At 40.0% G+C, this 10,994-nt stretch overlaps 1 protein-coding gene across 1 annotated transcript; it reads left to right on the forward strand.

Moving 5' to 3' along the window:
* Positions 1–299: 299 nt before the first annotated feature.
* On the forward strand, positions 300–8,384 carry LOC145987572 (uncharacterized). Its single transcript, XM_083121920.1, has 2 exons — positions 300–396; positions 2,178–8,384. Exon 2 carries the CDS (start codon positions 2,307–2,309, stop codon positions 8,382–8,384), a length of 6,078 nt encoding a protein of 2,025 aa, XP_082978046.1. The 5' UTR covers positions 300–396; positions 2,178–2,306.
* Positions 8,385–10,994: the final 2,610 nt, after the last annotated feature.

Consider the following 10,994-nt stretch of genomic DNA (forward strand, 5'->3'; position numbering starts at 1 on the left):
TGCTCCTTAAATTTTGTAAAGTTTTTAATTAATAGAAATGTATTGCATGAACGTTTCCTTTTGTCATTTTCCTTTACACAAACATTATTTGGTCTATCGACTAGACAGTCCTGCATGAATCTACTGACAACCAGATATTATTCCTTATCTGGCCACCACTGATGATGCCCGATCTGTTTTATTTTCCGTGTAAAAAACATGTCCCGGTATTATATGGTGACAGGAGTAGATTACACAAGTCAACTTTTGCCATGGTGCATCGAAAGCCGAGCTTCAGTCTGACATCTGTGTATTGAAGCCCCAGACAAGGCATAAAATCAAAATTTTCAGATAACATTTGCAGAAATGTCAAACCAATAACATTAACCATTACAACATGCCTGTAACCTGAAGGAAGTAAGTAAATTCATGATATTTTTTCCAAATTACAGTAAACTACCGTATAGGTATGTGTTTACTAATGTTTCACCATGTTAATGTGTTAGTTTTACAAAACTTAAGGTTTAATAGCATCCAGGCAAACACATAGATTAAAGCACACGTTGGTTGTTCTGTAGATATAATATTGAGTACCAGTAAGATCGTACAGTGGCATGTAATAAGATTGCTAGAAAAATTGTTATTTTGAATCATAATTAATTGTACTAATACTTGTAGAGAGGTTGTGAATTGTTATTGTTAGGGTTTAGTGTTTGAACCTTGCACTACGTACAAAGAAGTGAATGAATATGCCGATGGACAATTTACCTGGAAATATTTATGCATCCTACTCTCTGTAAAAAAGGCACGTTTCAATCTTAACACGAAATAAGAAAATACACCGTATTTCCTCACATGATGACAACTACTTAATCCATATAACAGATGGACTTTGCAACTGTATATTACACTGTAATATTATACAAGATAACGTTGTAAGAATTTAAAAACTTTGATTGTACTTCATAATCTCTTATTTCGCTTGAAATAATCCTTCACAAATTTCGTGTATATTTTTAACACGACAAGTAAACAAAGACGAATCGAATTCAACGACTTTAATACATTCACATTGATACAGCGTTCTTGAACTGAGCGGCTCCCTGTTAATTTATGAACATATGTACAGTGGGATCCATGAGTATTACCGTGCAAATTGTCCATCACCATGTTCGTGCACTTTATTTGACCCAATAAGAGCTTCAAGAATGAAAAGAAAACTCAAAACAAGCTGTTAACAACTTCTGCACCAGCATACATAAAAATCCATCGCTTAAAAACACACAGGATGTAAGAGAAAAAATAATGAAATAGTCATGGACAATTTGCACGGTAATACTCATGGATCCCACTGTACAACAGGAAAGATAAACATACTTAATATTTGTGAGTGTAGAAGACAGTCTGAACCATTAAAAATGTAATGTACACAAGTTATGTCCATCAGTGCTTTCACATCATGACATGTGCACAGCGTATATACTCGATTTGGTTTTTCTTGCTCGTTGGAAAGTTAGGATCAATATTGCAAAGAACTATCATCATTCGCTACATTTTCTTAAGTTTTATTCAACGTTTTGCTATGATAAATGGCTGTTTCATTACTGATTATCTGATATCCTAGCAGAGGGCGAAAATTATGAGTCTACTGTACGGAAGTTTTAATTTCCACGAAGGGAGTTTGTAATGTAGAGCCAATATTAGAAGAAGTACAAGGCGAAAATCTCAAAATTACATACCAATACCTTTGAATATAATCCAAAATGTTACCACGATTGTCATGTTATTTCTCTCATTGTTCACTAAATTATAAATCAAATCACTGACATGCACGGTAAAGCTTGGTTCCATGCAAAAGTAAATATTATATAATTTTGTTTATAGTAGTCCATGCATGATGTCGCTACCTTACTCGCCTTAGTCATTTCTCAGGATTTGTTTTTTGAGGGAGCCACAGATTAAATCACATATCGCTTAAGGAAATTCGATACCATTTATATGGCAATCCCATTCATCTTGCAATTATCAAATACAGTTGTAGATAACCAATGACTTGCTTGGATAATGGATTGTAAACATTATGAATATTCTCTCCTCTCATAGTTGACACCCTTATGTATTGGTGCACATCTGTTAGTACAATAATTCAACACATATTTAGGTATTCTGTGAAATATATCTGCTTGTATGAATTTCAGAAATTCTCTGGGAAGTACTTTCAAAATTCTGAAGAGGAGGAAGAGCTACGTCTCAAAGTAGTAGATGAAGATGAAGTCTAAAGGGTAGCCATCTCTTCGGACGAACTGCAAGAAATCAATGAGAGAAAGATGACAAAAGGTATCTCGATAGATCCAAATAATGGTCAAGATTACAAGTCTCCAAGCAAATTGGAGGTGAAACGTGACTCATTGCATAAAAGCCAATACAGTCTTTGTACATGTATGCAGGATTCTGTGAATCTGAAGGGTGGAAAATTACCCTGCAAAATAGTTCGACTTACTGCGTGTGGAGATGAAATTCCTTCGTACTGCAATTGCCAACCGAACCGTAGTGGCACACATAAAGAAGGTGAGCCTGACAGCGAGAAAGCATCGGAAAGTCCTGAAAATAATTTGCGAGACGGATCCTTCGTTGTTTGCGACGTAGCCCAGTGTGATGAACCAAATACATCTTTACCAACATCACAACAACAATATTCAATCCTACATAGAGTAGTAGTAGCTATGATGGCCCTATTTTGTCCTGGTCAAGTGATGCACATAAATTTGAACAAGAGATTCGGAGGTAGAAGGTGCGATTGCGAAAGAAGATGCGTTGCTAATTCAGGAGGGAGGGTTGCATATCGAGGTAACAATCAGCCATCGGAGGTTACAAGAAACCTTAACAGTGTTGAAGATTACGCAAATAGTAGAATGCAACGTAAGAACGATTCACCAATACGTGTTTTTCACAACACCAGAGGGACAGAGGAACAGATAGCGCCCGAAGGTCATCAGGGTTATAGAACCGAGTCCAATACTCGCTCAGGAAGTGAAGGAAGCGTTGTTTCTTATGGTAGGGAGGAGAATCACTGTCACTGCAGGTGCCCTCCAAGTGTACTTCTAGTTTGTGATAGAAATGTGGGCAAGACTAATAAATCTAGTACTAAACGCGCCAGAGATACAGGTTCGAGTTATTCCTCAAGCGATAGCTCGGGCAGTGACTCAAGACGCAGCAGAAAAGGCAAAGCACAAAAGCTAAAACAAGGGAGGAGAAGATCAAAGCATGTCTCTTCTTCACACAAACACAGGGAAGGTGAAATGTATACAAAAATGCGCAAAGAAAAGCCCAGGAGAAAGAACCATACGTGTAATTGTTGCTGCAGAGACGCACCAAACCATCCTCATTTCAGGGGAAACTATAATTCCTTTGCAAATAGAGGCTATGAAGGGAACAGTCAGCTATACTGGAAAAGCAATGCGTATCCCAATTTTATACCTTCAGTTCCAATGGAAAGTCAATATTCACCTGGGATGAGTATAGACGAGACATGGCGTAGCCAACAACTAATGGAACGTGAGAGATGCGAGTGTTTGTATAGGCCATGTAGGAACGTAGATCGAGCTACCGATGCTGTCAACTACAGCCGTCAAGTATCAGAAGAAAGAGGACACGGTCCTTCGTTCAATGGTGAGAAAGACATTTGCAGGAGTAATTGTTGCAAATGCTACAATGAGACTGGAACAATCTCAAATTCTGTAGGGACATGTACCTCGGAAATGTTTAAGCCTTCGGCTGGGGAACAAACTGTATATGAAGGCTTAGACAGCCCTTCGATACAAATCACCATTCGTCCTACACGACATGCAGCTGGTTCATTAGAAACGCCAAACATTATCTACGACGTACATAAGACACGTCATAAAAGACACCAAGCTAGCATGGGTTTAATTTCTGTAGCCATTAGTACCTCAGGATTTTTTAGGCCCTCTGCTGGGATACAAACTGGATATGAAGGCTCTGGCAGCCTCTCGATGCAAGACACCAATCGTTTTACACAGAGGACAGGTGGTACATTAGACACAACAAAAAATATCTCTCACTTACGGAAGACACGTCATGAAGAAAATCAGACTAGCAAGGTCTTAAATTCTGTACAGGCAAATATTCCAGTACCTTCAGAGCTTTCTGCTGAGAAACAGACTGGAAATGTAGGCTTTGGCAGCCCTTCGACACAAGACACCAATAATCCCACACAGCCTACAGTTGGTCCATTAGAAACAGCACGATATGAACACCAGGCTAGCACGGCCTTAAAATCTTTAGGGACAGGTCACTCAGGACGATTGCAGCCTTTTCCTCGAACACAGACTGGAAGCATAGGTTCTGGCAGCCCTTCGGTGCAAGACAACAATCATTTTACACATCGTACAGTTGGTCCATTAGAAACAGCACAATATGAACACCAGGCTAGCACGGCCTTAGAATCCGTAGCGACAGGTCCGTCAGGATATTTCCAGTCTTTTCCTGGTACACAGACTGGAAGCGTAGGGTCTGGCAGCCCTTCGATGCAAGAAACCAATCATTTTGCACAGCGTACAGTTGGTCCATTAGAAACAGCACGATATGAACACCTGGCTAGCACGGCCTTAAAATCTTTAGGGACAGGTCCCTCAGGACGTTTGCAGCCTTTTCCTCAGACACAGACTGGAAGCATAGGTTCTGGCAGCCCTTCGGTGCAAGACAACAATCATTTTACATCTGTAGGGAAACGTCACTCTGGACGTTTGCGCCCTTCTCTTTGGACACAGACTGGAAGTGTAGGATCTGGCAGTCCTTCGATGCAAGACACCAATCATACACAGCATACAGTAGTTCCATTAGGAACAGTACGAAATGAGCACCAGGCTAGCACGCCCTTAGAATCTGTAGGGACAGGTTCCTCAGCACGTTTGCAGAATTTTCCAGAGACACAGACTGGAAGTGTATACTCTGGCAGCCCTTCGGTGCAAGACAACAATCGTTTTACACAGCGTACAGTTGGTCCATTAGAAACAGTACGAAATGAGCACCAGGCTAGCATTCCCTTTGAATCTTTAGGGACAGGTCCCTCAGCACGTTTGCAGAATTTTCCTGGGACACAGATTGGAAGTGTATACTCTGCCAGTCCTTCGGTGCAAGACAACAATCGTTTTACACAGCGTACAGTTGGTCCATTAGAAACACCACGATATGAACACCAGGCTAACACGACCTTTCAATCTGTAGGGACAGGTCCCTCAGCACGTTTGCAGCCTTTCCCTGGGACACAGACTAGAAGTGTAGGATCTGGCACCACTTCGATGCAAGACACCAATCGTTTTACTCAGCGTTTTGTAGGTGATCGCAGACACCGCCGTATTCCTGGTTCACCTGAAGTGCAAACGTTTTATGATGTTAACACTGGAAAGATTGTCTTGGTGTTTCTAACCAATGGTGAAAAAGAAAGTTGCAAGGAGCAGAAGCAATGTCTTCATTTAGGTGTTTTAAAATGGAATAAAATTTTCCCACATACAAAAACACCAGACGAAGTTCCTGATGAGACACGAAGAAATGTTAATCGTATTGCTGGAAGTTCTGGTTCAGAAACTGGTTGTAAACATAAGCTGTCAAAAGAAGACCTAATCGACGTTCCTGAAAAATCGTCTGAAAAATTTCTGACGAGAATAGACAGAGATTCTGACATGATATACGAACACGGATTCTCATCAAGAACAAGTATTTGTGAATCGGATGATATTCACTTGGTTTACTCCAATTTTCCTACTCCGCGTCACACAATAGGTGAACAAGGCCGACAAGAAATGCATGAAAGTAACTATAAATCGTATGGTGATGAAAGGTACCGTCGTGGAGTACCTGGAATTAACTTCAAGAACATTTTGCATTCTAATCAAGCAAGACCAAATATAAGTAGCACTGACATTTCAGGGAAAGGAAAAAGAAATAAGAATAAGCACTCAAATTATCCTACAAAAGTCATTAAAAATAAAATGATAGACCGTAATAGTGGATCAGCTTCAAGAATAAGGAGAAGCCTTATATTGATATACGAGGAGATTTTGTCGTACCTGAGAAGCAAATTCGGCACTCGATCGAGTAAACTAAGTAGCTATAAGAAAATACAGGATACAATAGAAGCCTTGGAGGTAGGGACAACTAATAATCAGTTCCAGGAACATTGTCCAGAATATTCTAAGAAAATGGGTAAATTTATGCGTGAAACCCGTAAACCAAAATCCACTGAAGATCATGAAAATGAGATATCTGAAAATCGTGGAATGATATCAAACAAGGATAAAGGAGAAACGAAACAGTCTCAAACAAGGCATCGTCGTAATTATGACCAATCTGATACCCACTTAACCAAATATTTGAACGAAAGTGGAAAAACTGAAACCAGCAAGAAAATGCCTCGTGATGAAGTCAAATTTGAAGCACCAGTGGTGGAGTTAGACTCTAAAACACTCCATGCCAGATCAGAGTGTCCTGGAATATTTGCGACTTTAAATGAAGGAAAACATTTATCGAATGACGTTGAGAAACTCGTTTCTGACAGTCACAACGAAACCAATACAATATCAAATAATAATATATATATTAAATTCACGGGTGGTAAACATGCCGAACTCGATCAAGATGGCAGGAAACAATTGTTTACTATACAATTTAGAACATCGACGATAGAATGTGAAGACGACGGTAAAGACTATAACTTGTATATCCGCCCTAATAATAATTCTACAGTCAAAAAATCCAAGCAAACGGAAAAAACAAAGGGAAGCAATGAAGAAGTTGGTAATCACTTGGAAATCGAAGCACAGAAACGGAAAACTGTAGTAAAATGTTTGGAAGAGAACACGCCACCGAATGACACAGTAAAGGAAGCCGTTTACTGCAATGTAAGTTCTGAAAGCGTAACACAAAGGCGACTACATAAGAGAGAAATTGGAGAGAGTTCCAAGAAAGGGAGGAGGATTGCTAAGAATGTCGAGAAGAGTGAGTCCCCAAGAAATGATAGTCCTCTTATTCGCAAACGTCGTGGTTCGGATGCGAAATATATCAGTAAACCAAATGAGGCTGAAACGAGCTCGTTAAAGAAAACCAACTTTTTTGATTACGTTGTAAATCATACTAATTATCACGGGTTCGGTGACATGTCTCGTTTAGGTATATTCGACAAATGCAGAGAATGTCATAATGGTATTGATGATACAAACTGCGGTGCATCTGAACTTGCCCAAGAAGACTGCAATGCTGCAAGAGTTATAAAGAGTAACGGTTCTGAAGAATGGCCGTCTTATGAAAAGAAAGAAACGAACGTTCTTGCAGATAGTCTAATCTACAAAGGAAGTCCACATCGGACACGATTTGAGGGTATTGCAAGGCCATGCTCCGGTTCAAATTTAGCAACAGTCAGGGGCGAGCTGCAGAGAAGACATTCTGGTGGAGAAGAAAGTGTAGAGAGTGATGACAGTTGCTGCAGTTTTCTGGAGATGAACTCCAAAATGCATATAAGAGATGGATTAGAAGAGAGTCATTTAATACCGGAATGCCAAAGGGATACGTTACAGAAGGTTTATAGCAGAGGCAGGGACACCTTAAATACCCAAACAATTGAGTATTACAACGAGGGTTCCAGCTACTCCAGTACACAAATTGTTGAAAGTGAAAATGAGCCTGAAACATCATCGAATGGGATAAAGATTTTGAAATGCCCGTCTAATGTGGCATTTGTCATAAAAGCTGACGGAAGATATTCATCTCGAGATTCGTGTGGTATGAATACTCCCTGTAAGTTAACAGGTTCTCGTGCTTCAAGAAATGAAAGAGTATCAACTAATTATAGGTACCGTGTTGGTGCACCAGATATTACGGTAAGAGGGAAGGAGTCAAAGTTTATAGTAGCATATAAGAAAAAGTATACATCACCACATAATTTCACTTTCAGGAAAGTAAACCAAGGAACTTCAAAAGGAGGTCCCCAATCATCAAATAACAATTTGAAGTCATACGGAAGCAAATATGGCATTTCTGGGAGGAGAGGCATAATGAGGCATGCAAGACATATAGAAAGATTGGGACACGTGTTTCCAAACAGGAGGACACCAGAAACTGCGACTAGACATGGTTTACCTCATATTGGAAAGAAACCCGCAGTTACTAATATTCAAGAATCCAGATGTAAAGGTCAGTGCAAAGTACAAACTGAAAGGAGTACACTGAATAGACTGTTTGGTGCAGAAGAACACCATGGGAAACACAGTCGAGGGAGAGAATTCAAAGAAGAAGATACAATGGACGGAATTAACAATGAGAAAAGCAGAACCGAAGAAAGCTACAGACCGTTGAAGAAATTGCTACACGTCATGGACAAACTTGAGTAGCTAGCACCCACTAAGGACCCCCGATAGCTATCCTAGTAATGAATGTTTTTTTCTTTGTAGTGCCTTGCAATCACAGACACAACAGTTTGTTACTTTGTAAACCTTCAAAGATGAAATTTCATTAGTTCAGTCATATATGTAGTGTTTGGATAATAGATAAGTATAAGGTTTACATGTATGTGTTTTTTAAAACCTTAAAAATATAGGATTTATACGTACGTCTCACATGTTATTTTAGTATGTTTTGTTTCAGTCACTTCTTTACAATCATCTGATTCCACGGTTAATATCCAGGCGCTATTTAATTTAATTGTAACCCAAGAAATTTAAGGGGTGGTCACACTTCAACGTAGTGCACCCAATTGTAAACCTCACTTCCCGGTAGTACAACCTGAACTGCATTTTGCAGACTAACGAGGCTCTGACGTCTCGACCTACGACTGTGTGTGTTATGAGGGTGAATATATTGTGATTTTACTTTTAGAGATTGGCCGACTCTGTTGCGAGTGGGGGGGGGGGGTGGAGAGTAACCAAATCAATAAGGAAAAAGAAACAAGAAAGAGCAACTTAAAGTGTTCCGTGGATAATAAAGGGTGTCGAAACTTTTTGCCAAACTTCTATAACCTGTAGGTAAAGGGGCTTTGTAGTCTTCTAGCACACATCAAATGATAGATAAGAAGGTCGATTACACTGAAACAACACATTTATTCACTCTAAGACACAGTCAGTGGTATGGACACCAACAGGCGTGGACGCCACCGTTACACAAGAAGGAAAGATAAAAAATATACAAGAAAAACTCGGTACTTACATAGCAGCCATTGCTTTTAACTACCTCTCATACCTATGTGGCCGCGGTGGCTCAGTCGGTAACGCGTCTGACTACCATGCTAAAGGTCCCGGGTTCGATCCCCGGCCAGTTCAAATCCGGGAACTTTTCTAACGGTGGAAGCGGCCCCGGCGCCCCCAGCGTCGAATAACATGGGTACCTGGGGGAAACCCTGGGGGGTAAAGGCGGTATGGGGCGTGATGCTGATCACATCACCCCCACTCACGACCGGATCAAGAAAGTGTGGGGCGTTACCCCCACACCCCCTATACGCCTTCATGGCGTGGTGCTATGCACAGGGGAACACTTTATCTTTTTTTTTTACCTTTTACCTCTCATACCTGGGAGCCACACTTTTTCTTTTTTATATCGCCCTCCTCTTTCCCATGGTCTGCATAGTGGATTCACCAAATTTCAGAGTTCTACGATGCCTCAAACAGGCTACAGAGGGCTCTGAGTTGGGTAACTTTAATTCTGGCCACCCTGTATATCAGTAGAATTGTACGACTTTGTTGAATTTTATTAGCCTATTTCACAAATACATTGTTGATAATTTTCTACATTCGTACTCAGTAATGGATGTACTTTATGTACTTCGATTATTTCTCTCAAAAAGTACATATCTTTTTGATTATTGAGATGTAGTTAGCGAACTATATAAAATCGTTTACTTGTGTCACCAACATTTAAGATATTTAGAAATGTAGACAAGTTGATAAAGTGAAAATTTACTATGTAAAGAATAACAATTAGTACATTTGCATAGTCAGTAATTGTGATTTCATGTAACACATTTGCTTATTTACATTTATGCTCTGTGGAAAAATAGGACAGCGAGATATTATCTCAACCTGTTCAAAATATCACAAGTACAATGGAAAATATAATTATCAACTTACACGTGGGCGAACATTGCATGACACGATTTCAGTACATGTCCAGGCAGTGGCGATTTCTCCATGTAGGAAGTGAGGAACTTCCTAGTTTCATTTACACTTATTTTCAGTTTTCTACTTTTTAAGAGTTTAATGAGCGTTATAAAATTTTGAGCGCAATCAAGGTTCGGTACTCGACTGTCAAAGAGTCAATGTGCTAGCTATCAACCGCTCATTCCAGATCTGTTGCCCAAAGACGATCGATCGTCTTTGCCTGCCGGCCGTTGAGGAACCTTTCTCGTTATCCTACAGGCAGATGGGTGAGCGGCAGTGCAAGGGTGGGCGGGGTTGCGCGGGGGTTGGCCAGTTATACGGTCCGAGAGGAAGGTCCCGTGGGTTCCTCAACAGTGATGCCAACTCTAGCATAATGGTTCTAAACCTAGCAAAATTTGAACTTCGTTGGCACCTAGCACTCTTGTGTTTGGCATAATGGGAAAATCCAGCATCATCTCAAAAACGGGCGTCCCTGGGAAACAGAGAAATTGAATTGTAAGTAAGATATTTTGATGAAATATTTATTTTTTAAAAAATCTCCAGATCTTGTTTGTACTTCTCTAGCGGACTTGTTTCAAACAAAAGGAAGTATGCCGACTAAGGGACAAGCTTTACAGGCCCTGATCCATCCTTTTCATATTTCCTTTATCCTCCCCGATTTAACAAGCGAGGAACATTTCATAAAAGGAAATCGGTAGAAAGTTGGAGGTCAGAAATAAAACAAACTGACGCCTTTACCAGTCATGGAATTTTCTTCAACTTTTTTCAAGCACTATGCTAAACCCATTTTTTTTTTTGAATGGTCGAAATACCTAATCTTGCTTAACCACAATAAATAATCAATAACGCAGT

This window comes from Lepisma saccharinum, chromosome 5 (assembly GCF_977018435.1).
Source record: "Lepisma saccharinum chromosome 5, izLepSacc3.1, whole genome shotgun sequence".
Taxonomy (NCBI): domain Eukaryota; kingdom Metazoa; phylum Arthropoda; class Insecta; order Zygentoma; family Lepismatidae; genus Lepisma; species Lepisma saccharinum.